Below are 25095 nucleotides of genomic sequence, written 5' to 3' on the forward strand. Positions count from 1 at the left end.
CCTCCTCACTCAAACACTTCGCAAAAACATTTCGCGCTGCCTCGCACGAAGCCCATCCGATGACGCCAGACACGTCGGAGATATCTCGTAGCATCACGATCGGCGGAGATCGGCCGGCACGGTACTCCTGGCCCCTACCGGTAATCGGGCCGTCAAAAACGTGGCAAACCGCTCCCTACACGATCAATCATTGGCTACACCACGGTACCTGGATGATCTCCTACCTCATTTGGAGATGGTGCTGTCCTCGTACGAGGAAACGGCGCGCAGAATACGCAGGGCGGGTGGGGGCGCGCGGGTCCTTCCGAGGCGATTTTAGTGATCAGACCGAGCTTCGTTGTGACGGCCGAGATTGGGAATGACGTGGTGGTGTCTGTTGCTCGGTGAAGGATGTTGTCTGATTTTGATATCGGGAAGAAGATATAAAGAAGGGCAGGACGGCGCTTTGGATGCAGACATTTACTGATGCGCCAGCGATTCGACTCCCTACAAGACCTTAGCAACCTTATTGATTACACTACTTTCCCTTACCACCGCGAACATGTCTGAAGCCAAGCGAACAAAGGACATTTACGGGCCGGGGACGTACACTGATAAGGAGTTCATACCTGTTCCAAGGGATACAGAGCGCATCTTCCGCCAGCTCGCTGAACAAACGCCCAGCTTCACACGAGATGAAACCCTCCTCTCAAAGGTTCAGTTCACGGGTGAAGACTTCCCCATCATCCCCGGCCCCATTAAGGCGACGTCCGTAGCCGCAGCCCTCCACGCCATGTGCGGCGTGCTCGCAGACGAGATCCTCACCCTCCGCGGCGCACAAGATTCCTCCCGCAAGGTTACTGTAAACACCACACACGTCGCCTTCTGGTTCGGCGCCGTCGCAACAGCATACCTCGGCGGCGAAGACGTCCTCACGCTGGCCGGCAAGGGTGCTCTGAAGAACGTAGTCCCGGACTGGGAGCGCGGCTGGGTCGACACGCCGCTCAAGTACCGCGCAACAGGGCTCTATCCGACCAAGGACTCGCAGACGTGGTACTCGCTGCACGGCAGCATGAATGCGGAGCCTGTGCTGCGGTCCATCGGGCTGGACCCCGCGACGAAGGTTGGCTCGAACGAAGAGGCTGCCCAGCTGATCGCGGAGCACACAAAGAAGTTTCTGCCCGCGGAGCTCGAGATGAACAACCTCATGAACGGGTTCTGCGGGTCTGTGTGTTTCACGCCGAAGCAGTGGAATGAGAGCAACATGGGGAAGAGGCTGGCGGAGCATCCGCTTGTGGACGTGGAGCAGCAGACGCACGCTGTGCCCACGCCTCCCGTTGCGTTTCTTCCACTCAAGAAGGGTGATCTTAGACCACTAGCTGGCGTCAAGGTCGTGGAGATGACCCGCGTCATCGCAGGACCGCAAATCGGCACTATCTTAACATCCCTGGGTGCAGATGTGGTTAGGCTCAACCCACCGCATCTCCCAGACATAAACATCATGCAACTCACCCTCAACGCGGGCAAGCGCACCACAACCGTCGACCTCCGCAAGCCCGAAGAGCTCGCGCAATTGCAGCAGCTCCTCTCCGACGCCGACGTTTTCGTGCAAGGGTTCCGCCACGGCAAGATGAAGAAGTTCGGTCTGGGGCTGGAGGAGATGCTCGAGATGGCTGGCAAACGCGGCAAGGGGATCGTGTACGTGTCTGAGAACTGCTACGGGCGTGAGGGATACTACCGTGAGCGTCCGGGGTGGCAGCAAATTGCAGATGCAGCAGCGGGATCCGCCTACGTGACGGGCAAGGCGCTGGAGCTGACACAGAACCTCCCCGCACATGAGGCCGTGCTACCCAGTCTTCCTATCTCAGATATGTCGACCGGTGTACTGGGCGCGGTGGGCACGTTGCTTGCACTGCGGGACCGCGCGACAAAGGGTGGGAGTTACTCTGTCCATGCAAGCTTGACGGGCGTGAATGCGTATGCGCTGAGGGAAGACGTAGGGCTGTACCCCGTGGATGTGGTGCGAGAGTGCCAGGAGCGATTCGAGTGGCAGAGCATGCGTGGCTCGCATCATGTGCTGGACATCCTCGTGACCGTGTGGAAGGGGTGGAAGAAGGTCCTCGGCCAGTACCTTGAAGAAGAGAGCGGCTGGTTCCAGACTTTCGACAAGAGTGCGTTTGATGGAAAGAGGCTGTCTATTCTGAAGCCTGTCGCGCAAATCGAGGGTGCGGAGACCGAGTGGAAGACGCCGAGTGCACCGTATGGAACAGAGAAGTTGGCGAGCATAGAGTGGTTGTAGTTGCGAGACGGCATGTTTGCGCGGTGTTTCGGTGTGATACCATTTCGTAATTCAAGCGATACTGTACTCATTCAATTCAAAGCCATTCAAGCGATGCTGTACTCATTCAATTCAAAAACTGCTTTGCTTTCCAATTAGTCGTGTTCACATCCTGTTTGACGTATAGCAGTGTCGCCAGTCTGACATCTGTACTATGCGCACAAAGGACTGTTCGCTTCGACATGTGATGATACCCACATCAGCCCATCTTCTCGCACTCATCAAGTGCAATCGCTAGAACATGCCTCTCCCGTGAGTGGGTTGCCTCAATGTACACTTCACGCCTACCTAGCCCGAGGCATCAGCTGTGTTTTGTCTGCAGCATTCACAGCACCAGCTCCACAACACCCCAGATTTACTGGATTCGGGCATGGGACTGTTGTGATTGAAATGATTCTTCTGATTGGGTATCTCATCTAGTCAAAGTTCATAACGCCATTCCATGCATGTTGAGTTGCCGTACATCTATCTTCCAAAACCTGGAGGAGGTTGTACGAAGCCCGGCGGAGGAGGGCCTCCAGGGAAGCCGGGCGGTGGAGGGTAGAAATTCGTGGGCGGGGCACCGCTGGGAGGCCTCGCAGGCAGACCGGATGGCAGCGGTGGAAGAGAGGGCGGCGGGGCTTGGGGCGGGCCCCGCGGGGGTGGTCCTGCGTACCCGCTTGGTGCATTCGGCATGCCAGGGGCACGGGGTCCTGTGGGAGCCTGTGGCGGGGGTGCCTGGAAGAGATGGGCGGGAAGGGGCTGCACCGCGGGAGCGACACCGTGCGCCTTTGCTTGTTTGGCAAGCAAACGCTCCGCGTCGTCTCCGTGGCGCGCGCCCTGGCCGTCCTTCTTGTAGGCATATTGCACGGATATCTGCTTGCCCTGCATGTACTGGCCGTGCATGTTCGCGATGGCTGCATCCGAGGCATCAAAGTCGGCGTAGGAAACGAAGCCATAGCCCTTGGAAAGTCCCAGCTCGTCGCGCGCAATCTTGGGGGCGTTGACAAGCTGGCCGAAACGCAGGAACGTGTCGTACAGCGACCGCTCGTCGACGCCGTGGTCGAGGTTGCCGATGAACAGCTCCGCGCCAACCTCGACGCTCTTTGCCTTGTCTGCAGAAGCCTTGTTCATGCGGATCGCGTTGTTGTAGAGGCGCGTGCCGTTGAGGATGGAGATGACGTACTCGGCGTCGCTCTCGGTCGCGAACTCGACGAAGCCGAAGCCCTGGTGCTTGCCATTGACGCGGTCGACGGGCATGTTGATGGTGCGCACGCGGCCGTGGTGGTTCATGAGCTCGGTCAAGAGCTGCTGCGTCACATCTTCGTGGATGTTGCCGACGTAGACGGTGGCTTCCTTGTTCTGTTCCCTGCCGGGAGTCAGCAGGTGCAAGGCAGTTGGGCATGTTGCGACACGTACCAGTGGCGCGCGGCGGGGCCTGCCATGGCTTGGGTGAGCTGGTGGGAATCTGCTCGCTGGCCGGAGAGTGCTATGCGTTGCTCGTGGCACGTGGGCGCAAGACGAGGTGGTGGTGGCGGGTTGTTGTCGTCGTCGAGCCCGAAAATTGAAGCTCTCCCCAGGTAGCGGCTTGGCAGACGCGGCGGCACGTGCACAAGCTGCCGCGAAACTTTCATGCCGGGTCGGGATGCGCTCGTCGTCCATCCCCACGAGACTCCATCACACCACACTGCCACCGCCCGCCATCCTGCACCCGTCGCCGCTCCGTCCAATCCGGCCACCATGTTCCAGCTCTCAGAGGAATCCAAGGTCCGTCCGCTCCCGCCCCCCCCAATGCAGCCAGACTAACCATCACCCAGGAGCGCATCGCCCGCATCATCGATGTCTCACGCGTCGCGATCCACTACGGCTACCTCCCGTTGATCCTCTATCTCGGATACTCTCGCAGCGAGCCGAGGCCGTCGCTCATCCGGTCAGTGTCCTCGGGCCGGAGGCTCCAAAGCGGTGAAGGCTGACGGCAACACAGACTCTTCTCTCCTCTTGCATAAATGCGTGCCGTCACGAAGTGGCACACCCCCGCTGGGTTCCGAGGGGCGCGTCGCCCGCTGTATATTACCGTACCATTATCATCCGGCGCAACTGGCATCATGGGTCATGTATAGGACATGTATAGAGGGAAGCATAGGCGGTAGGGCCTGGTCTATTCCGGCCGTGGGGAACTCCTCTTTCTTTGGCGTGCACAGCAGCAGTCCACACGTGGAGCACGCTGCGAACATGTACATTCCTGCACGCAATTTAATGGTTGCCGCACGCCTAGCCATCTGGCGTGTGGCTTTTGCTAGACCTGTAAAGGACGTGTAAACCACCTGCTAGCCTGACCGTATTGGTATTGCCGCTCGTAGGCGCAATCCATCTACGGTTCACAGTGCGAATAAAACAGGACTACCATGCTCGTTGGAGGCTGCGCCCTAGCACTGCAGCCAAGTGATGCCCAAGAGCACCAATGGTGGGCCCCTCCCAACCCCACGTGTCGCTCGTTTGCTTCCAATATATCGGCCCGCGCTCCACCGCAGCTCGACCTCAAGCATCGGTCAAAAGCACCCTGACCGTCAGAATGGAGCACCAGCCCTGTAGACGCGTCCAGAGCTCCCACGGCCCCAGGCTCCCAGACGGGGCTCCGTGCGCCTTTGACAGCTGCCATGCCCATGCCCCCACGCACCTTTCACCTACGTATATCGCGCCCCTCTGGCTGTCCGATCCTCTTTGTTGCCCCCCAGATTCACTGAGACGCCCCAGCAGCAGTTGTTCAGATCGTCACGGCCACCCCTGCCGAGCTTGCACGTGTTCCGCAGCGACCCGTCCATGCTGCACCCGCTCCCAGGATGACGGTCCCCAGCATCGGGGATATATTGTTACTCTCCCAAACGGCTTGGAAAGTCGGTCGTGCTTTCACTGCGGGCCGGACCCACGCACCCACCGAGTTTCAGGACGTCGAGGTGGAGATCAATGCCCTTGCCAAAGCTCTTAAGCTGCTTGCCGAGGCTCTGTTCGCCGAGTCTGAAGATGGCCTGCTGAAGCAAGCAGACGCCAAAACCGAACATGGATTTGCCACTATTGTCAATTCCTGTTCGCGAGCCGTTCACGATCTCGAATCTCTGCTGGACCAGTACCAAGTCGTCAAGAAAACGCGCAACTCCGGCGGTTTTGCCGTTGAAAGATCATGGAGTGACATGGTGCTGGCGCAGTACAAGACCATGATGTGGACTACAGATGGAGGAAACCTGCAGAACCTGCGATATCTGCTTCAGATGCACGCAAACACCATCACTCTCACTATGCGTGCATTGCAGAGGTAACTTGGTGGCATCGGGTTCTGGCACACGCAACCTTCGCTAATTGGTGTAGCAAGTCGATAACCCAACTCGAATGCGTCGTCAATCCGATCGCTGAACAGGTAGACAGCATTCAGCATCGAACGCGCACCCTCAGCCAGCAACTTGATGAAGCCAATCGTATCGTCAGAGACATTGCAAGCCGGTCGCACTTCCCGCCCACGCCAAATACTATGGCCAGCTCACCAGGCACCCTTCCTCTTCAGCCATCACAAAATTCGCCAGATCTTTACTTGGCATCAGACTTCTTCCCCCCTCGGAAGAGCTCTAACAGTAACCGCCCTCGATCTCCACCCCCCTCATTTGGTTCCCCAGAGCTTTCCGCGCCTGCCTCACCGCCTAGATCTACGCTGCCTTCGCCGCGGACAACTCGGAAACGGATCTCCGAATTCAGTGTCGGCGGCCCTGGGTCACGGTATTCTGGCAGTGTAGCGTCCTCTGATGGAGATTCCAGCCACGACTCGAAAACCCCACTCCGATACGCGTACTTGTCTCGTCAACCTTCCACGAAAGCCCCCAACCTTGCCAAGTCGGTGACAGACCGAGAGGCGCGCTCCAGGCCAGACTCCGGGGTGCTTTCGCCCATGCTACCACCGCCAGCCATGACGCTTCCACCTTTGCCAGATACTGAGGCTGGTGCTGAAACAGCGTCTTTGATATCAGGGCTGAGTCTCGGCCAACAATCCCCATCTGCGGGATCAGAAATCAAGAAATTGCATCGAAGCTCGATGACATTGGTTCAGAAAGAGCAATTCGAAAAAGTGGCGTTCCGGAACGCGGCTATCTTATGCGACGTGTAAGCCACATATCTCGTATTCTGCTGCCACAATCACGTCAACTAGCCCATTCCTCACCTTCAGATGACTGACTATACTCAGCCGTGGTACCACAGTCGAATATGCGCAAAAAGTATCGGCCGACGAGGGCTCTCACGATGTTGAGATGGTGGAAGCTTGCCACGAATGTCGCATTGCTGTCGTTCGTAAGCGCGAGGCGATGGCCGATGCGAAACACGATATCCGCATGATGACTTCAATATGGGTCTTTAGTGATGATAACACGGTCAGGCTAGAACTCAAGATGGTGGACGGTGAGATGTATGTCCCGTACTCGAGCTACTTTAGCCCGGAGAAAGTCTCCGTCACCGTGCCGTGCGAGCTCAAATTCCACGATGTGAAGTATGGACAACGTGTACTCAGGACTGCGAAGACGACCTGGATCAATTACATCTTCGAGTCCGCGCACAGTAAGCAGTAACCCTACATCAATGCCCGTGTCCAACTAACGGTGTGCCAGGCGCAGCGCTGTTTCAAAATGAGCTTATGGGCCGCACACTCCTTGCCACCTACCGCACCTCCAAGACCTTGCGTATCCACGAAGGCCTCTCGGGTGCCTTCTCATACGCCGAGCAAATGTGCGGCATGGAGAATCTGCGCATCTGGGAAGACAATGACTCGCTCGCCGTCATTGTACTCATCCACTTCAGCCCACAGTTCCGTAACGGCTACCTGGCTTTCTACCTCAACTCGGCTAACACGCCCATTCGCGTGAAAGACGATGGCGGCCGTGAGGTGAAGGTGAAAGGGTTGCGGGTGCCATTGGAGGGCAAAGGCAGTGGGAGGAAAGACAGCGTTATTGCAGAGGGAAAGAACAGGGGCGAGGGCGTTGACAAGAAAAAGATGGTCACGGGCGCGCGGATCGAGTTTGCGAGCGAGGCAGAGAAGAGAGATTTTCTAAGCCTAGTTTGGGAGGTCCAGAAAGAGATGCGGGATCTGCCCGGCTTAGCGGGTGTGAATTAGGACCCTAAACTTTTTGGTTGCGGCTTCATTATTGAAGATTGTGCGATGTTGTTGGTTCCGCTTTGTATAAGATGAGGGCTACGGCGGTAACCTGATTTGGATGACATCCAGGACCTCCTGGTTCGTTGCTGGTCGCTCAACAAGTTTAATTTTCAGCCGTCACCCCGAGCACGATCACTCTTAATCGCCTGGGGGTCTTGCTGTGCGCATCATTAAGACCTCACATGGAGTATGCAGTCATCCCAGTTCGACTTCTCCCTCGAACTCTCGACGTCTTACTGTTGTGGACGCCTTGCATGCTGCGAGAACACTTATCAACCCAAGCTGGCACAACGCGACCGTACGAACGGATGCGATCAGGAGCTAGTATCAAAGCAGTACCAACGACTCGCTTCAAACATCAAATAGTTACCATCATATTTGCTCAAAAACCTGCAGTGTCTAATCGATCGGCCGGGCGCATAATGTTGAGCGTATCGCAACTCGCTAGAATCACACGGCGCACAGCTCTATATATTCACTTGCCGGACAGCTGGCATTCCTCAACCCTCACTCTGCGAGGCCTCAGTGAGGACTCAAGGTCCGGACTTCGATTCACGCATCACCGGTCTGTTCACTTTCACCTTCACTTGACGAACTAGCCTAGCGGCTTCCTGCAGAGATATATCAATACCCTGCCCCACCCTTCATATTCGGAATATTCGCACTACCACCTCCATCGCGCATTTCATTCAATGTAAGTCGAGGCCGGTATTCGAGGCTACAGTGCCCTCAGAAGTTTGCACGACTCGGAGCAATCAATTGATTAGACAAACTTCAGATATGCTCTCGTGACGAGCGATCAAGCTAATATTCTGAAGATGCCGTTCTCCAAGCCAACCGTGCCGGTTCACACCCGCGTTCATGCTCCAGCTACCCTCCCGAAGAGCTGCGGCAAGAGCAACGTCAAGAAAACCTCCAAGGTCAACACCAAGGACGGCTCCACCCAGCCCCGCCCCGACAGGCTCCATATCCATTTCCACCCGCACCCCCTCAAATCTACCAATGTAGACCATATTAACAACGTCAACGCGTCCATCGTGCCCGGCGCCCTTCCCGTTGACACAGGCCTCTATCTCCGCCCTTCCCGTTCGCTCTTCTCCCACGGCGGAAAAGCCCCCATCATGGCCTACATCCCTCCCGGCAGCAAGCCCAGCACTCACTGCATGTGGACCACCGACAGCGCCCACTTCAACGAGGCCATAGACCTGTACATGAAGCACGGCTTCGTCAAGGCCGTGATCAAGAACACCAACGTAGACGGGGAGAAGGTCAAGTGTAGCGTCTTGCTTATAGGACCTTGGGAGCAGGTGCCGAAGGGTGCGTTCAAAATCCACATCTGGAAGGAGCCCGTGACGTGGGTTCGTGCGGCGTGGATGGCTGTGAAGGATGAATTTCGGAAGTCTTGCGAGGAGGTGCGCGAGCAAATTAGGAAGGAGAAGGAGGAGAATGAGATGAAGAAGCGGGCGGAGGAGAAATCGAAGGCGTTGGAGAGTGAGAGCGAGGATGGCGAGTGGGATGAGCAGATTCCGTGGGAGTGAGGGGGCCGTCCTTCAGGCTGTCGAAGGTTGATCTCGTACAAACGGTTTCTACAGGAGGGGCTGGCTGATTGACGCTACTAGCTGAAGGCATTCACGGATATCGATTCTTGGTTTTTGAGAACTTCGAGTCGCCGCTTTGGTCTACCAAAGGTGGTGCCACTGGTAACCGCACATCAATGTTCAACAAAATTGAAATCACGTCAGACGACAAACCACTCCCCCCCCATATTCCTATACTCTTGTCTCCCGTCCATTCACCTCTTCATCCTCCACACATCCTCTCGCAACCTCCCAAAATTCCCTTTCCACACGCCTATACCGTTCTTCCAACCACTTCCACCTGACCATCTCGCTCACAGCATCTACTCACATCTCCTCTTCTTCTGATCTATCCACCAAAACACCTAGAATCATGTACACCCTCCCTTGAAGCTCCCATTTCAGTCGCTCGACTAAGCTCCCTCCTAAATGCTCCAAATACGCCTCGAATCTCTGCTGCGAGCGGAGGTCGTGCCATGCCAGCAGTTTTGCGTCCAGATCCTCCATTTTCACTAAATGAAGAAGACGGAGTGTGTAAGTCACGGCTTTCACAGAGTCAGAAGTATGCCGTGAGACGGAGTAGACGTATTGGGGGGCGGCGTGGCAGAGGGCCCGAAGTTGGGGTGGGAATGTGAGGTACGCGCCGATGGAGAGGTCGTGGAGGAGGGAAGTAAGTAAGAGGCGCAGTAGGTGGTTTTTAGTTCTGCGTCAAGGCGGTAGCATGGATGAACATAGATGCGTCCGGTGGGTCGTTGGGGTCGTTTGCCATGACTGTGTTTGCTATATGATAGCGTTTTTTGTAGCTACCATTGATGGGTATTTTGCAAGACTCAAACAACCCTGACGGAGAAGCAAGAGAACCTCGGAATGTGTTTGAGGTAGGTGTGCCTCTCTTGGAGCATAAATGGAGTGTACGTTTGCAACATGTCACTGTTTATAGCTTGTGAACGATAGCGACCGAGTCCATCGGCCTTCCAGCGGTTCCACTAGTGAGGTGATTATATCGACTGCAGCCCGTCTATGATCAAGATATCATGTGACCATCTTACCTAGGTCAACGGTGTAACATCCGGACCCATGAAAACGTCTTGAGCGCCGCCAGGACCTCGTTTGGGCGACACCCTCATGGAACTTCACTTACAATGTCCAGAACCACGCTACTGAAACCCCACATTTATGATGGTAGCGACACCTAAGTTGAAATCCGCGAGCATTCCTTCTCAACTCACCCACCCACATACGCCGAAATTGGCTTCCGAATCATGCCTACCCCTCTCAAAACTCTATGAGCTTCCGTGCACCAAGGCGTTTCGGCAAGCACAACCGACATAAACCACTACCGTGCTCAGTTCGAGCATTCTTACATCCAACTTGTCGCGGATATTCTTGCCATATCCCACCTTTTGAAGATTGGAAACAAGAACTTAGTTCTGCTGCCTGCACACCTTACTAGCTATAGCTAACAACGACCTAGATGAGTAGCTGGCTTTCTGGAACGACATACCTATACTAGCGTAATTGCAGAGTCCGATGCGTTGGGGGCTCAGGGGCTCAATGCAAGGAGAGAATGAAGACTTTGAGACTGGTGGGAGCACTTCGGCACTTTGGCAGCGCAGACACATCTTTGTCGTCGCGCTTGTTAGCTATTGTCGGATTCATCATCGCCCCGAGATCAAACAGAAAGTGGCGCGCTGGAGAGTATGATGGACCTGGATGGGAGGAGTATGTGTTCCAAGGCAAGGCACACTAAGAGACTTGGAAGAACGGCCCTCTCGGACGCTGCATGACGGAAAGGGTGAGTTCAGGTTAGCATAGCGACATGACGATGTCATTGGCGCGAGCTCTCCCGGATGATAGTCTCGATTCGATAATATGACGGGCGTATTAGAGTAAAGTCGCAATGGGAACGCCGTCTAGATTGCATTCCAGAAATCACATGAGACCATCATTTTCAGTGCCGGGACATCTCTCAAGTCCATGCAGCTTTAAACATCCACCTGGCCAAGTTTTGTTGTTAGCCAGTTCACCCCATGACTTCAAGGGAGATGGACGATACGATCACCACCATGCGAGCACTGCAATTTTGTTTTCTTGGATCAGAGCACAATAACACGAGCCAGAACCTGCGCAACGACTCGTTCCTACTTTCCTACTGACATAAACAGCAAGTTCAGTTATGGCCACCCCTACGTATGGTATTGTGCAGTTGTCCGCTTCTGTTCTTCTGCGCTGCTGGCAAGAGTCCAACGTTCCTCCTTTGTTAATTTGTAGCCCGGTATTGGACGCGCTCTTTTGCAGTTAATCTCACAAATTGCATACCACCCTCAATATCGCTCAGCCTTCACCTCTTTTGTTCCCGACGGCCCCATTGTATACCTTACCGAGATGCTCGCCTCATACACGTGGTTCTCCCAGCCTCTCCGCTATCAATCTACGTCAGCTTGCGGTGCGTCCTATTCCACCATCAGAAACAACTTACCTTGACTCTAGCCCACAGAACAACACAGTCTCCATCTTTCAAACTGTCCACAAAACCCTCGCCTTTCCCTGCCCCTTCATTTCCCTCCCACGCCGGAGCAGCCCTGCACCCCCACTTCACTCGATTCTCTACCGCGTTCTCCCTCCTCGCCCACCGATCAGGATCTCCTGTCGCGGTAACCACACGATTCCCCTGCAACCACCACGCATGCATGCCTTCCTCCAATGGCATCTCTCCCTGCGACTCATCCCTAAACACCCTTATCATCTCCCTGCAATGCGTCCTCTGCTCTTCCATTCCCTCATCCGGCCTTCGCACAAACTCGACATACTTACAGTGCGCCCTCGCGCGCTCCACATCCGCGAACATAGCCACGTTCCGTGGCATGCACGAGGAGTTCGTCCCAGAGGTCCGCGTTGAGTCCCCCAGCATGCGCGAAGGCGACCCCCGCACGATACTTACTTCGAACCAGGAAGATGTCTTGTACTTGTTCTGCGTGAATTCGGACGTCCAGCCTTGGTCGTGACTGAGGATGCAGAATTCAATCTCCCGGATTTTCGGCGTTTCCCCAGTGGACGTGGGACGCAGGGACACGGGCGCGGAGAGGTAAGCCACAGTGGAGGAGTGGTTGAGGTCGTGGTTCCAGTCGAGCAGACACAACTTTGAGGCGCGGAAGGTGGTGCAGCTGGTCCAGTAGCGTGCGAAGTCTAGGATGAGGAGGATCAGCTCGGTGGGGAGGCCGACGTGTTGCAGGAGGATGCGCGTAGCGCGGACGTCCAGCGCTGTAGGTCTGAAGTCCGGGTCAAATGAGTCTGCGACAGGTAGATTAAGCTCCATAGGTAGTGCTGTTAACATGCTGTGCGCCGCTGTTTTGAAGGTGGTGCCAACACTCGGAGGGGAATGCAGGCCGTATTCGTATCCTGGCAGAGGCTAGCCTGAATTGGTTTAACATGCCTTGTCACACGGTGTATCACAGGTCGAGGACGCCTGAAAAGGTAAACAACATGGTTACTTTATGACAACTTAAATGGTCGAGCAAGCATTATCACGAGAACACCGAGACAGCGGGATGCCGCGTCGGCTAGACTTATACGTACGAACTCATGGTCTTCGTAGATTGTCAGAGTTCATGACTCGCCCAGAAACAAAAAGATTGCAAACGAGATTAACGTTATAGGTTCAGAGCTGATAAAGGGTACTGATTTGTGACTATGCAAGAAGATACTACTGTCAAACCCACTCAAAGGCTATGCATGTTCTTAAAGAAGCAATTGATGAGACTTCGATACTTGACAAGGTCGTCAAACAGACTGGAAGAAAGACTACGCTTCATACGCTTGCACACGGTCGACGCTTGGAAGAATGCTATAGACCAACAGTATATCACCCTATGTGAAGAGAACGCTCGTTGATTTCCTATTACATATAATTTCCCTAAGACAACCTAACGTTATGTAAATCAAGTATATAGTATTGATAGTATAGAGTACTACCCACTATCGGCCTCACACTAATAGCCTAATAAGCCTCTAGGTATAAACTAGGCTAAAGGCCTTAAGAAATATCATCTAAAATGATGGTCTAATTGACATTCGTCTGTGCTCGCGCTCAAGCCATTTCCTCGGTCCCAAAGGGACAAACTCTTCGGGATAGCCGCATTTCCAGTCGTCATCTTGTAAAACCGCAATCTTCAAGATATATTGTCTGCTGTGGATCCTGCAATGCCCAACACCACCCGTGACTCCCGGGCGGACCAATTTTTACATGCTCTCTCATATACTTTGCCCAATCATCATCGCTGGGACCCATATTCTTGAATGCTTTAACCACTATCGAGGATCCTACATAGACCGCACAGAGGACCTTGACCAGTATGGACCTGAGTCGTGTAATTTTGGCGTCGGCCGATTACACAGGGGTCATAGCTGAAGCGGGGATAAATAGCGCTGAGGAAACGATCGACAACATGGCCAACATTGCAGATATCTACGTCGGAGCTTAGTCTTGTGAGAGAATGATAGCTATAGATTCTTAATGTACTATTCAAAGCTTTATATACTTACAAAATGGAAATTCCGAAGGTCCGAATCACTAAAGTGTCTCGCCACGGGTGCGTCTCCCGACCCAGGGATGGACATTACAGCCTCTTCCAAGAACTTTCCAGACTCGAGCATCGTTTCCAACTGGCCGACAGAGCCCAAGACTTTACTTGCATCCTGATCTCCACATTCCTCAGCAACGGGCCAGCAGTGCTTGTCATTGTAGACAACATGAATATCGACATAGGAGCTCTCGAGGGCTGAGGATTCTTTTCAAGGATGCAATTTCCTATCTACGACGAATACTCCAACAAAGACATAGGAGACCTCATGATCAAAGATCAAATTGCAAAGCTCCAGACCCACGGCACCGACCCACGGGTGTCGCCGTTTCTTCTCTCTTGGGCTCTTACGCAAGATTGGTTGGACATATTTCTGCATGAAGATATCCTAGACCTTGCGGCGCAGGTGGCAGATCGCTTGTATGAGGCAGCCTCGCTATGGGATCATTTAACGCCAAAAACGTTTCCAAATTTCATCAATGTTGATGCTGTTGAGCCGAATTCTCAGTTGCCAGCGCTGGCTATGGCGATCAACAGCGCCTTCGGACCTAAATGTTAAACCTGGATCTCGATCTAGCCTTGACTTTCACCTTGAGAAATCAATGGTTGGTCACGAAATTTATACATGGCAGTACTTCGTTGTTCTGCACGGCCCTCAGTCATAATCACCACATCTCTATCGGCCAGAGTCGCGTAACAAAGTCGCACACCAACCTCGCTGGGGCACCATCGCGACAGTCGTGGCCTGTCTTAGGTTACTCCCGATACGTGCTTGGGCACGGGCTAGGAGTTGGTAAAGGATTGGATTGGAACAATCTTTTGGTATTGACATCGTGACAAAATTGACCGCTGGTGGTCCTACAAGCGATGGTTGTTTGTTCCAGCATGCAAGGGTAGTAGCTAAGGAAGCCTAATAACGCATGCTACAAGCCGTAGGCCAAGCGTGTAGATAAGAAAAGATACAAAATAAAGGCACATGCGACGCATATCGTTTAAAGGCTCTAATTGGATTATTGTTATCTGAAGTACTGAACAGGGGTGGCGATCTTTATCAATTGCACGCTACCTGCAGCCTTGTGATTAGATGTGGCCTCTTATGCTTATAGAACAGGTTTTTAGGTCAGCAGAATAAGGCTTTGAGTACTAATTATGTTCTAAAGAGCTGATGTTGAGCCTACAGACCATGGTGCCTGATTTCGCTTGATTAGAGACACGTACGTAGATCAGGCAGGAAGGCATCTACATAATCGTAATTTTAGTATTGGTAAAGCCAGAAGGGTTCAAAAGAAATCCAAGTATATTCCTCCATGTTAGCTGGCTTCGGCATCGGTGTAGCGGTGCGAACATTGTATGCTGGCTTCGGAGAGGGCGCAGCGGTACGAATATTATACGAAGTCGGTGGGCGCTCAGGTTTCATGCCAGGCGCCCTGGGGCGTGCCATATTTTCTAGCCATCCTTCGTGCTTGCGCTCACGCTTCTCAATCTTCTCCAAGTACACCTGCATCTGTGTAGCGCGGTAGGCTCGCGAATGTCCGTGACCGAGTGCATCTTCATCGTACTTGGCGGCCATCTCTGCGTCGGTCTGAGCCATGAACTTCAAAGCAGCGATATCCATATGAGCGTCCTCCAGATCACGCTTGGCTCTTCGCTCCCGAAGGTATGCAATGTCTTGTTCGATCTTGACCTTCAAAGCGCGCTTCTCTTCGGGAGAAGTTACATGGATGGTGTTGGGCCGGCGCGAAGTGGTTGGTGAATGGACATGGCTATGGGAATTAGAGCGGCTGGCCCGTTGCAACTTGCGATCGTATGCTGCCTTTGCGGACGGGTTATTGAGGACGTCGAAAGCTTCCTGGGCGCTTCGAAATAGCGAAGAATGTGTCGCGCGATCCTCTGCAGGCAGGCGCAAAGTTTTGTCTGGATGGTGCAAAAGCGCCAGCGCCTTGTAAGCGCCCCGAATGACAGCGGGTGCAGCGGCTTGGGTCACCCCTAGGGTGTCGTAGTGAGTGGTGACTGTATCCATTTCAGCTTTGTGTGAGTCAGTTGCGGGTTATCTGTCGCGTTTGTCTGTGGAAATCAGTTGAGAGCAGGCTGTTTCATTTGTCTGTTACGGAAGGTTTACGTTCGTTGCTTTTCTATAGGCGTCGAAGCAATCTTTGTTCGTGCACGATGTCTTACTAGCTGTCTTGTTTTGGATTAAATGGTGACAAGCTCGCATTGTTGCAACCACAGCACACTATGTACACTACCAGAGGCCGTGCTCGGCCATTGTGGGCAGTGTGCACCAGGTGAAATCATCGTGCTGATCGAGCAGGCGATATTATGGAGATGAACGTTATTTCGATTCCTAGGAACGTTATGGCCTTTATTGTAGTGTCCAAGTTGTGACGCATGATGTTCTGCGAGACACAGAAAGGTGTAGGGTATTGAAAAGGGGAGAGCCTTGGAACGAAGCACCATGGTAGTGCTGTAGGTACTCCAGCAAATTCGTATGCTTGGGAGGGCAGGAACTGCACGCCGAAGTAGCGAATGGCCTCTGAATGATGTGACGATTTAGGACAGTGCCTGAGCATGCTCAGGCTGGGTCGGAGAATCTTGAAGCCCCTGGACTCGATCGGAAAAGTGTTGAGTGGACTTTGCCCCTGCACAGTTACGTTAGCGGGGCTGGAAAGTGAGACTGAGTGGCGACCGGATTCGAGCGGAGTCTCGACTGGGCTACCACCAGGGTCGGAAACGCCTTCCAGCTTTGCGATGAGGCAGCGCGTAGGGTGAAATTGAGGCCCGTCTTAAGGAAACAGTCTTTGCGGACATGACTGTATGGCCAGGCCGGTCCTGCTTTGGTGCTAATTGGCTGAAGCTTGATATCCAGGGTCGATGCCTCGGATGCATCCCGCAGGTACCGCAACAGTTTTACGTGATGCTCGAAGGAGTCAGGCCTGGACTCGTGGGATGTGGTGGCAATGTAGTCCACAGCGAGCGGACAGCGCCGACAGCGAGTAGTGCCCGAGGACAGTAATGCCAGCAATACGGGTGGTGAGAGCTGTGGGTTCTGGTCGTTCGGCTGTTACGCCGCCAGCTGGCGTGTTCTTTGTATGCGTAGATACGATGGCGACGGGCTCAAAAGGAGTACTATGGCACAATGCTCGCTGGCAAATGGCGTGCTTAAGTGGGTCCCTGCGTACCTGCCTCAGAACGTACAAGGAACAGTGACTATTGACATCGCCTCACAGAATTTTCACGATGGCATCCACCTTGGAGGTATCAGAATATTGCGCCTTATTTTACTTCTGTTGAGCAATGATCGGTTCCAGCCGTCCTGTGGACATCAGCATGCCGACAGCATACACATGCAGGGATGGCTTAGTCACCTGACAAGTGCAACATCCGACCACATGCAGGATGCATCTATTCTTTGCTGGGCTACATGTATCTCGTACATACATGAGGCTCGCAGGTGACGGACTGGAGCTCGCGCTACCAGTGGTAGTCCTATCGTGACAAGGCCCCGACGACATGACGCTGCCGCGCAAATGCGTTCGGGGGTTGTTCTTAAGAGGGAAACACATTGTGCGATCAGGCTGAGGATTGGCGCTGCTGGCGACGTGAATGGCGCACTGGGGCAGCTGATGCGTGCCCGTGAATGGATGCATGCCACGGGGGATGGACCCCAGGCATTTACGTAGCGGTGCTAGCGGGCGTGGGGGCAGCAGGACAGCAGGATCACGTCTCGAGCACTTGTCACTTGCTCGGGAGAAATAGAAGAGGGCAAAAGATATTGATGTATAGAGAGTGCCGCTAGCGGGCAGATACGCGCACGCTCGGATGCAACAGCACATGGCAGCAAAGGCGAGCGTTCGCAATGGCGCAGCGATGAATGGCGACATGGTCCACGGTCCACTTCCCGAGGCGCTGACGGGACGAACAGGCCCGCTGCACCAGGTGTGGGGAACACGGGCAGCTTTGTTTCGCGTGCAAACTCGGTCGTGAACTGGGTGCGGTTTTATAGGCACAGCATCCCTCCTGCGGGCTTGACAGCTCGCACCGTCTGACTGCCAACCAAACTGCCCGGCCTGCTGCGAACGAACTCCACTATCAGCTCCACCACCCAGCACCATCGCAACCATTTTTCCACACCACGCGTGCCGCATGTCCGCAACACTGATGGAAGGGTATGCCGCACATCTACACTCTGCAAACACCTGGAGCGCCGACCTTAATCGACAAGTCTGCGAGACCGAGTTCGTTTGGACTTGACGATTTCGTGACGCCTGTCGACTCCGACCTGATGGATCGAGAATGGTACCACGGCCAGGATTACTATCCTCATACCGCCCTGCATGCGCACTCGAGGCTGTCGCCAGCCGACGACGTGCTCACGTCGGTCGCGTTCCACTACCCGGCGCACACCGACCCCGGCAGCGAGTCTCTGACAGGTATGTCGACGTCTTCCTTCATCTCCCCCCTTTTTTCCGTCCAATGCCCTCTCGGGTCTTTCCAAGGGCACATCAGCAGCGCTCACGCCGCTGCTCACCGTTCCTCCTGGCTCTGCTTCGTGCAACCCGAGATTCGCGCTCTGCTATCGCGTCATCTCGCTAGTGGATTCGCAATCGCACGTGACCGGCGCTCTCGAGATGCCACAACTCGACACATCCCCCACGATGGGGTTCCCCGTACCCCACGAACTTACCAACTTGCACTGGATGCGAAGCTCCACGCTGATGCCGAGACCAAGGCCCACTGTACCCTCCACTTGACCGCCCCATGAACGGTCACGCGTTTCCGCAATACCATGACCATGGTGCGCCACGGGTCGACGACCTAGCGCCCATTTCTCCCCTGCAGCCACAATACAACGGCACTGCTTTTCCCACGCCCTATCCGGATAGCACTGCGTCGTCCGCGCCCAGCGAGGATCCCATCATTGCCGATGTCGAAGAGGACAAGCGTAAGCGCAACCAGGCGGCGTCGGCGCGATTCCGGCAGAAGAAGAAGCAACGTGAGCAGCAGATGATGGAGCAGACTCGCGAAATGCAAGAGAAGAACAAGAGACTAGAAGGAGAGGTGGAAGGACTGAAGCGAGAGAATACTTTCCTGAAGAAGCTACTGGTGGAGAAGATCGATAACATGAGCCCCGAAGATAGAGACCTTCTGAAGAGGACCACGGACAACCTGAAGGAGAAGGATTGAGTAGTGCACGGGGCGGCCTGGCGTTTATATATCGACTACGTTTTTGCGCGATGAGCCGGGCGGATACCCACCGGCCGAGAGCCGCCGGCTCCCGACGACCCGAGCGCGACACATGATTTGACGATTCTCCACTCTTCTTCACTACGGCAGCAACGGCGATGAGGGTGGGTCATGATACTTTCACATTAAACACAACATGGACTATGGCAATAGGGATAGCTAATGATGTCGGTTGGCTCCGATGTTTCTTTCCTTCAACAATCTGATCGTTTCGACTTCTCCTCTTTGTATGCCCAAGTGCAGCCCACACGCGCCATATCATCCCACGATCATCTATGCGGCGCACACAGAGTTGTACCAGGTCAAGGTAGCTATCACATCGTCAGCTCTACGGCTCTAGGATCGACGACAAATCTTCAACACGTACCAACAGCATCGGTCAAGCTGCAGTCAGCGAGGACGCACTGCTGAACAGCACTATAGAAGGCGGTGTCGGCGCAGAAGCAGGTGTACTCGGTGGCATTCGGGTCGCAAGTGGAGAGGCCCTGATTGTCCTGCAGGCAGGTTTGCTGTGGCAACGTTAGCTAGATCTTTTCGGTCTGAAGCAGAACATCGCAAGGTATGTCGAAGGCGCAAAAGGATGGGATTGACTAACAGCGCAAGCAGGAGCACCCGAAATGTCAACCGCGGCGACGGCGGTGACGAGAAGAGCAACAGCGGAGAGAGAGAAGCGCATGATGAAGATAGATTTCAGACGGATGCTTGAACTCGAGATTGAACAGTAGGATACCTCCTCCAACTTCGCACACCTCTCCCTTATATACCTCTCCATCGACCCTCGAAAGCCTCGCAGCTTCCCTATCCGTGCTCTCCTCCGAAACCTCGTCACTTCATGGCCGACCCGTTTGCCTCCGCCGCGAAGAACACCAATTGTCCACCATTGATCCCACTACGGAGCCATCGCATGTGAATTCCTACCTCGGTGCGCTCAGTCACACATGCAGGTACTGTCGGGGCAGTCCCGGTGCCTTCATCTAAAACACCCACACCCCTGCGCCGATCCCCCGGCTTTACTCCAGTTTTGCGTAACGACCCGATGCGCGTGACGCCACCCGCGGAGTTTTCGCTACGCACGGAATGGCGATATGGTAAATTGCGCATTGAAAGAGCAGGGCAGAGTTGTTGTCGTTGCGGGGTAATGCGGAGAGAGAGTGCGTTGGGGATGGTGTCGCCAAGATCTGGGGAGAAGCCATGCCAGAAGGAACACATGTGGGACCATGTGTGATGAGAGTGCGGAGTAGATCCTGTTCGTGCTCATGAAGATGCGAATGATCAGGGAAATACGCCGAGCCGCCGGGCACAGTTGAGGTGTTCACCTGTATGTGGTACGGGCTTACGTGTGCCTTGAATTCGCTTCCGGTTGCTTGCAACAATGTTTCATTTGTGCGCATAAACACACTGCCTCATTTAGGGTACAAGCGCCGTAATAACATTCATTGTGTAAACCTACCACAATTGGTATATGGCACAAGGTGCTTAAACAATGCTTGGACCGCACAATAAACCTGAAATGAAGACTTCAGCAATCCTGCTCATGATTTTGACTCATGAAATCCAGTTACTTATCCCATCTTGCCCAAGCCCATGCAACGTCAGATCAGTATACCGTCTTCCTAGCTCATGCGTGGACAGCTTCCGAGACTCGTGCTTCTCGTGCCACATGCGATCCTGAAATAACGTTTTCCGACATATTGAGGTGGGAGCCATCGCCGCCTGGCCTACTCTTCCACCGTGCCTTCATCCCCTAGAAGGGACGATCACCTGCGGCCCACTAGCGCTCCCAGATCTCCATGTCTACAACCCCGTCCATCGTGTTTGGCTGTAATTTCCATTTGTCGGTCCATAACGCTGGTCGTGGAGCGTTACCAATAAGTACCGAATTCTTGGGGATGGAGGCTGATCGCCCGTCACCTTTCGCGTTGACTCGTAGACGTGGTGAAGGTGGTGACTTGGATCTCCTTGTAGACCATAAGTCTGGGTTAGATTGAGCATCTCAGTCCAGGTTTACAGCTTAAGACTTACCTAATCTCAGGAGGGAGCTTCAGGAATAGGAACGACCACAACGTTCGGTTCCTAACCATCTGCTTGGTTCGAGCCATGGTTTGGGACTGGCGACTCCCGCAGCTTGAGAGTGGCGTCAACAGAGTTGAGAGCAAGGAGGGTGGCTGTGTCCATGAGTGACCACAGGAAGGCAGAGTTTATTTGCTTCGAGGCAGGACTCGATGTCTGCGCCCATCCAACGAAGTTCCTTTCACGGTGCTCGGACTCGAGAGCCTTGGGATTGTGCGTACTACGTCACCTGATCTATTTCATTCACCGTGGAATCCCGCGATATGTTCAGATGATGGCCACCCCTAAAATAGTATGAGAGCGCTCGATGGATTGAGCACAGTATGGAACCAAGACTAGGTTTCAATGGCCATCACTGATTACTCTCAGGAGGGTGCCAAGTTTTTCGAACGCACATGTCCTATTAACAGTGCAAAGGGGCGCAAGAAATGTGGCTCGCTTGGTTTCTACAGACCTAACGGCTAAGTGTCATCGTCTCGATATTCGTACAGGCTGAGACCTGGTTCATTTTTTGCGGATTGAGTCGAAATAGGGAGTTATTTTGTTTCCAAGCTGCTGTTAACCGCTAATTGTATAATTTCGTGATCTTCCCGCGTACCCAGATGTAGCATTAATGTTCAAATTTACCTCGAGATGCTCATCATGCGGCAGTAGAAGGATCCGCAGGCTGTTCCTTGGCCGGCCTAATCATCACCTATGGCCTGATAAGCTTGAGACTATTTCAGGCCGGAAAGATAGCTGGATACTCACAACGAATGGCGCATTCTCCTCAGCGCCGAACTTCTTCATGTCCAATTCGATCCGCTTCACAGGCCTGAAGCCATGTCTCTCATACATTGGGACCCCCATCAGACTCGCTTCGAGATATGCCTCAACTCCAGCTTCATCTGCCCTGTCACACCCCCACTTCACGAGCATACTTCCAGCGCCTCGTCGTTCATGCTGTGGCAGAACAGCACACGTGATCAGTGTGTAATATGGTCTGGTCTCCAGTAGCTCTCGCTTGTTGGTGTTAAGGAGATGGAACAAATGTCGAAAGAGCTCCGGTTCAGATTCGTCGTATGGCTCCGGCACAGTAAATCCTGCTTCCACTTCCTCCCACGTCCTTTCTCTTGCCCTATCTTCTTTAGGCTTAGCGTATCGCCAGCGCGCTCCCGCGATCATCTCTCCGGTTGACTTGTCTACGCACTTGAGGTACAAGATCCCTTTGTTGACGATGCCATCCCTAATTTCTTCTGTCACTCGATCAAGCGTCTTCTGCGACGGCTCGCCGCGGGAGTAGAGGATCTTGTTGATAGTTGGCCTGAATACTTCGTGTCGTATGCGCATAAACTCCTCCGCCTCCTCAGGCTTCAAAAGCGAAACTTCCAGCTGCGGATTCGCCATTGCTTTGGAAGATTGCTTAGAAATGCCAGAATGAGGGGAAGGTGCCTTATAGGCTGTTGTGTGAGTCAGACCTGGATTGGTCCCAGATCTGGTTTAGATCGGCGAGATAGGGTACAGGAAGTCGCGCGACTGCAACGATATGCACGATGAATCTAGGATACGATTATCCCACAAGGAAACGCCGATTTTGAGAGCTGGGTCCCTAAAAAATGTAGTTGCGTTAAGTCGTCGGAGTACCTAGGTAGTGTCGGAGTCGGACTGGACGGTTATAGTCCGACTCTGTCATTGAAGCTAATAGACCATAAGAATTAGCAATAAACGACAGGACCTTAATTTATTGATAAAAGGTGATGTCCAGCATAGCAATCATCCTTTGCTCATGACTCATTGAAAGTGGTGCGATTGTATGGTGCGTACTTTGGCTCTGGAAAAACCAAGTAAATCCACCCCGTGAATTACTTGCGAGAATGCGTGTATTAAACAATCACCATGGGTGGATGTGTGCTAGATTTTTAGGCTGAGCCAGTCGCGGAGGATGCTTCAAAATTTTGCCTTGACCCACGGAAGCCGTTATCCTGCCCACGGGTTGTAGACGTTAGAGATTCCTCCCTTGCAACGTAACTTTCCGGATGAGCGTTACTATATCCAAAAAGCAGTACATTTAATATAAGCCCTTCATGAAGACACAAATCCATGTCGATGAATAGGTTATCTTCGACCACCCCGCTTGACTGAGCATCTGTGCTGTTTGAGCCTCGACATCGCTATTGGAATGATTGTCCTTCTTAGCCAGAAGCTGCGCATTATCTACAGGGACAAAGAATGAGATCATCGCGTTGATCAGTACCCCTAGCGTGAGGCTCGACGGAAGCCAAGAAGATATATACTTGTCGCAGACATCGTGCCCATAGTAGAGGTGAGAGAGCTCTCCCCATAGACAGAGCGGTATTGAGCAGCACACCAAGTAGTGAAAGAATCGACTGTTTTTTTAGTAAGTGGGCATTCTTGACATCTCAGGTCAGACAGGCAAGCTTACAAGAACAATTGCCGGCTGGAGCGTTCGATGTCTGTGAAGCTATGAAATGCAAACGAAAAAGCCCATAATGTGGATATTCTGTCAATTGGGACTGGGAGAATGTTCAAGCTGCGATCGACGTAAGCCTGGAACCTTTGATCGCGCGAAGCTTCACTCTTGACTTACATGGAGAGGTATGTACTATAGACACCGAGTACCCGAGATACCGAGAATTCTGGTCCAAAAATGGGGATACAAAAGCTGAGCATCAAAGTTGATGCTAAAAGAAGCGTTTTCCGCCTCCAAAGGTTGCGCGCATAATGTTCCATCATGAGGATGCAAAGCCAATCACGTTTTGTTCTGAGATTCGAGACCGCAAATCTGTTACGTCTCTACCAGGGCGAGAAGCGTTGAGGGCGTGGTGCGACAATCGAGGATGATGTGTAAGCGTTCCGCGGATGACAGAATGCAGTGCTCGACGATTTAATCAAGAAACCAAAGCACGAACAGACGGATACTAGCTATGGTAGACGGGCAGAATGGACAGCGTCGCATACTGGTGCTTCAAGAACATTCGACTCAATTTCAGTTAATTGGACAGATGGCAGAAATCAAGCTCCTAGTGCTGCCTAACACGCACGGCCGCCGATCAGGCTAAGCATTTCTAGCTCCCGCTTCGGTCATTGGCCGCTACGCCACACTCTTAAGCCTCCAGAATCCTTAACAGAATGTTAGCAAGCACTATTAAGTTGGAATAGCTGAGCAATATGGGACTGGTGGAACGCGGAAAGGAGTTTCGTACAACGCTACTGGCATGTAGAGAAAAAGTAGGGTCCTTTTGAAAAGAGCGCATCAGCCGGCCGTGGCCAGGTGGGGAACGCATATCCGCCGGTATTCAAAGAATTACCCCCCCACACGCCTTGGGTGTCGTCGGTAGGGTAACTTCTCATTCCAAATAAATAGTCGCTCTTACGTGGATTCACAATTCTAACATTCTATGATTCCATATACGATTCCCACTCGGCGCGTTTCGTTGCGATTGCCATGATATACGATGAATCATCGGGCAGATCCATGTTAATACCGCAAACGGATCCAATCGATTTTGAAGTACCAGAGATATCCTGTGATTGCTTGGCTTACCTTTTGCTCGCGCGGTTTGCCAGGCTGGAGGCAGGAAGGCTACTCCGACCACGTCCACCTCGAGTCCACCTCGAGTAGGCGACCTTATGCTCGAACTGTTAGCATGGAGGGCCTGCTCTTTCAAAGTTGACCATATATCCCTAGCTGAATTGAATTCTTCGAGTTCCTTTGCTTCTTTGGTGTAGGTTGCGTCTGGGTTCTGTCCTTTTTTTTTCCGCCTAGCTGGAATTTTCGATCTTATCTTTTTCCGGAACCTTTTAGTAGAATCATATTTCGGTCGGTCCGATTGTTTGCCTTTCGTGTTGGATTTCGATCCATGACTCTGAGGCCCAGATGAAGCATGTCTCGGAGTTCTATGTGTGCCATGGCTACCACGTCCTACTCGCTTCTCAATATCAGGGGAAGCTTCAGGAGGGGTGTTCGGCAAGAGCTTGCTTGCTAAGAGACCGAACTCGCCTTAAAGATCACCGATAGCGGTGATCTCGCGGTGGGAAGGAAGGGTCGTCCCAACCGAGATAAGAGCCGCAACAGCAGAATCAAGAGAACTGAATTTGTTTAAATGCATGCCGAAAAAGGAGTGAGGAAGGGTACAA

General features: G+C 53.3%; 11 protein-coding genes across 11 annotated transcripts; 5 read left to right on the top strand and 6 right to left on the bottom strand.

Moving 5' to 3' along the window:
• The first annotated feature begins 353 nt into the window (after positions 1–353).
• CC84DRAFT_1164098 (CoA-transferase family III) lies at positions 354–2391 on the top strand. Its single transcript, XM_018178409.1, has one exon. The coding sequence runs from the start codon at positions 542–544 to the stop codon at positions 2276–2278; it is 1737 nt and encodes a 578-aa protein (XP_018035979.1). The 5' UTR covers positions 354–541; the 3' UTR covers positions 2279–2391.
• Positions 2380–3829, bottom strand: CC84DRAFT_1118945 (uncharacterized protein). The gene is made up of 2 exons (XM_018175538.1): positions 3716–3829; positions 2380–3665 (listed from the first exon to the last, which is right to left on the bottom strand). Exons 1-2 carry the CDS (start codon positions 3739–3741, stop codon positions 2783–2785), a joined length of 909 nt encoding a protein of 302 aa, XP_018035980.1. The 5' UTR covers positions 3742–3829; the 3' UTR covers positions 2380–2782.
• Positions 3830–4036: 207 nt separating this feature from the next.
• CC84DRAFT_1216945 (Tom7-domain-containing protein) lies at positions 4037–4302 on the top strand (the record flags this gene model as incomplete). The annotated part of the gene is made up of 3 exons (XM_018182850.1): positions 4037–4063; positions 4114–4226; positions 4281–4302. The coding sequence occupies 3 exons, from the start codon at positions 4037–4039 to the stop codon at positions 4300–4302; spliced, it is 162 nt and encodes a 53-aa protein (XP_018035981.1).
• Positions 4303–5012: 710 nt separating this feature from the next.
• CC84DRAFT_730149 (uncharacterized protein) lies at positions 5013–7561 on the top strand. The gene is made up of 4 exons (XM_018187200.1): positions 5013–5606; positions 5660–6442; positions 6525–6892; positions 6943–7561. Exons 1-4 carry the CDS (start codon positions 5137–5139, stop codon positions 7443–7445), a joined length of 2124 nt encoding a protein of 707 aa, XP_018035982.1. The 5' UTR covers positions 5013–5136; the 3' UTR covers positions 7446–7561.
• Positions 7562–8017: 456 nt separating this feature from the next.
• CC84DRAFT_730151 (uncharacterized protein) lies at positions 8018–9232 on the top strand. Its single transcript, XM_018187201.1, has 2 exons — positions 8018–8181; positions 8306–9232. The coding sequence occupies exon 2, from the start codon at positions 8306–8308 to the stop codon at positions 9023–9025; it is 720 nt and encodes a 239-aa protein (XP_018035983.1). The 5' UTR covers positions 8018–8181; the 3' UTR covers positions 9026–9232.
• A 2156-nt stretch (positions 9233–11388) lies between these two features.
• On the bottom strand, positions 11389–12380 carry CC84DRAFT_1145151 (uncharacterized protein; the record flags this gene model as incomplete). Its single annotated transcript, XM_018176495.1, has 2 exons — positions 11389–11487; positions 11544–12380. The coding sequence occupies 2 exons, from the start codon at positions 12378–12380 to the stop codon at positions 11389–11391; spliced, it is 936 nt and encodes a 311-aa protein (XP_018035984.1).
• A 2396-nt stretch (positions 12381–14776) lies between these two features.
• Positions 14777–15799, bottom strand: CC84DRAFT_730177 (uncharacterized protein). Its single transcript, XM_018187202.1, has one exon. It carries the CDS (start codon positions 15662–15664, stop codon positions 14900–14902), a length of 765 nt encoding a protein of 254 aa, XP_018035985.1. The 5' UTR covers positions 15665–15799; the 3' UTR covers positions 14777–14899.
• A 1892-nt stretch (positions 15800–17691) lies between these two features.
• CC84DRAFT_1164101 (uncharacterized protein) lies at positions 17692–19268 on the top strand. Its single transcript, XM_018178410.1, has 2 exons — positions 17692–18074; positions 18374–19268. The coding sequence occupies exons 1-2, from the start codon at positions 17813–17815 to the stop codon at positions 18826–18828; spliced, it is 717 nt and encodes a 238-aa protein (XP_018035986.1). The 5' UTR covers positions 17692–17812; the 3' UTR covers positions 18829–19268.
• On the bottom strand, positions 19162–19564 carry CC84DRAFT_1216951 (uncharacterized protein; the record flags this gene model as incomplete). Its single annotated transcript, XM_018182851.1, has 3 exons — positions 19162–19199; positions 19256–19397; positions 19484–19564. The coding sequence occupies 3 exons, from the start codon at positions 19562–19564 to the stop codon at positions 19162–19164; spliced, it is 261 nt and encodes an 86-aa protein (XP_018035987.1).
• A 1810-nt stretch (positions 19565–21374) lies between these two features.
• Positions 21375–22517, bottom strand: CC84DRAFT_1118955 (acyl-CoA N-acyltransferase). Its single transcript, XM_018175539.1, has 2 exons — positions 21709–22517; positions 21375–21652 (listed from the first exon to the last, which is right to left on the bottom strand). The coding sequence occupies exons 1-2, from the start codon at positions 22342–22344 to the stop codon at positions 21599–21601; spliced, it is 690 nt and encodes a 229-aa protein (XP_018035988.1). The 5' UTR covers positions 22345–22517; the 3' UTR covers positions 21375–21598.
• A 348-nt stretch (positions 22518–22865) lies between these two features.
• On the bottom strand, positions 22866–23926 carry CC84DRAFT_1164106 (uncharacterized protein). The gene is made up of 3 exons (XM_018178411.1): positions 23546–23926; positions 23381–23488; positions 22866–23324 (listed from the first exon to the last, which is right to left on the bottom strand). Exons 1-3 carry the CDS (start codon positions 23689–23691, stop codon positions 23006–23008), a joined length of 573 nt encoding a protein of 190 aa, XP_018035989.1. The 5' UTR covers positions 23692–23926; the 3' UTR covers positions 22866–23005.
• Between the last annotated feature and the right edge of the window lie 1169 nt (positions 23927–25095).

The sequence above is a fragment of the Paraphaeosphaeria sporulosa genome (assembly GCF_001642045.1).
Source record: "Paraphaeosphaeria sporulosa strain AP3s5-JAC2a unplaced genomic scaffold CC84scaffold_5, whole genome shotgun sequence".
Classification (NCBI taxonomy): domain Eukaryota; kingdom Fungi; phylum Ascomycota; class Dothideomycetes; order Pleosporales; family Didymosphaeriaceae; genus Paraphaeosphaeria; species Paraphaeosphaeria sporulosa.

Excerpts from the sequence above, each read along its gene's own strand:
- CC84DRAFT_1164098 (XM_018178409.1), top strand. The coding sequence starts at position 542 with ATGTCTGAAGCCAAGCGAACAAAGGACATTTACGGGCCGGGGACGTAC.
- CC84DRAFT_1118945 (XM_018175538.1), bottom strand. The coding sequence starts at position 3,741 with ATGGCAGGCCCCGCCGCGCGCCACTG. Across the intron at positions 3,666-3,715 it reads GGCCCCGCCGCGCGCCACTG|GGAACAGAACAAGGAAGCCA; the intron begins GTACGTGTCGCA and ends GACTCCCGGCAG.
- CC84DRAFT_730149 (XM_018187200.1), top strand. The coding sequence starts at position 5,137 with ATGACGGTCCCCAGCATCGGGGATATATTGTTACTCTCCCAAACGGCT. Across the intron at positions 5,607-5,659 it reads ACTATGCGTGCATTGCAGAG|CAAGTCGATAACCCAACTCG; the intron begins GTAACTTGGTGG and ends TAATTGGTGTAG. Across the intron at positions 6,893-6,942 it reads CATCTTCGAGTCCGCGCACA|GCGCAGCGCTGTTTCAAAAT; the intron begins GTAAGCAGTAAC and ends ACGGTGTGCCAG.
- CC84DRAFT_730151 (XM_018187201.1), top strand. The coding sequence starts at position 8,306 with ATGCCGTTCTCCAAGCCAACCGTGCCGGTTCACACCCGCGTTCATGCT.
- CC84DRAFT_730177 (XM_018187202.1), bottom strand. The coding sequence starts at position 15,664 with ATGGATACAGTCACCACTCACTACGACACCCTAGGGGTGACCCAAGCC.
- CC84DRAFT_1164101 (XM_018178410.1), top strand. The coding sequence starts at position 17,813 with ATGCCGCACATCTACACTCTGCAAACACCTGGAGCGCCGACCTTAATC. Across the intron at positions 18,075-18,373 it reads CGGCAGCGAGTCTCTGACAG|GCCCACTGTACCCTCCACTT; the intron begins GTATGTCGACGT and ends GCCGAGACCAAG.
- CC84DRAFT_1118955 (XM_018175539.1), bottom strand. The coding sequence starts at position 22,344 with ATGGCGAATCCGCAGCTGGAAGTTTCGCTTTTGAAGCCTGAGGAGGCG. Across the intron at positions 21,653-21,708 it reads AGGAGAATGCGCCATTCGTT|GTGATGATTAGGCCGGCCAA; the intron begins GTGAGTATCCAG and ends ATCAGGCCATAG.
- CC84DRAFT_1164106 (XM_018178411.1), bottom strand. The coding sequence starts at position 23,691 with ATGATGGAACATTATGCGCGCAACCTTTGGAGGCGGAAAACGCTTCTT. Across the intron at positions 23,489-23,545 it reads TATAGTACATACCTCTCCAT|CTTGAACATTCTCCCAGTCC; the intron begins GTAAGTCAAGAG and ends CGTCGATCGCAG. Across the intron at positions 23,325-23,380 it reads TCCAGCCGGCAATTGTTCTT|TCGATTCTTTCACTACTTGG; the intron begins GTAAGCTTGCCT and ends CTAAAAAAACAG.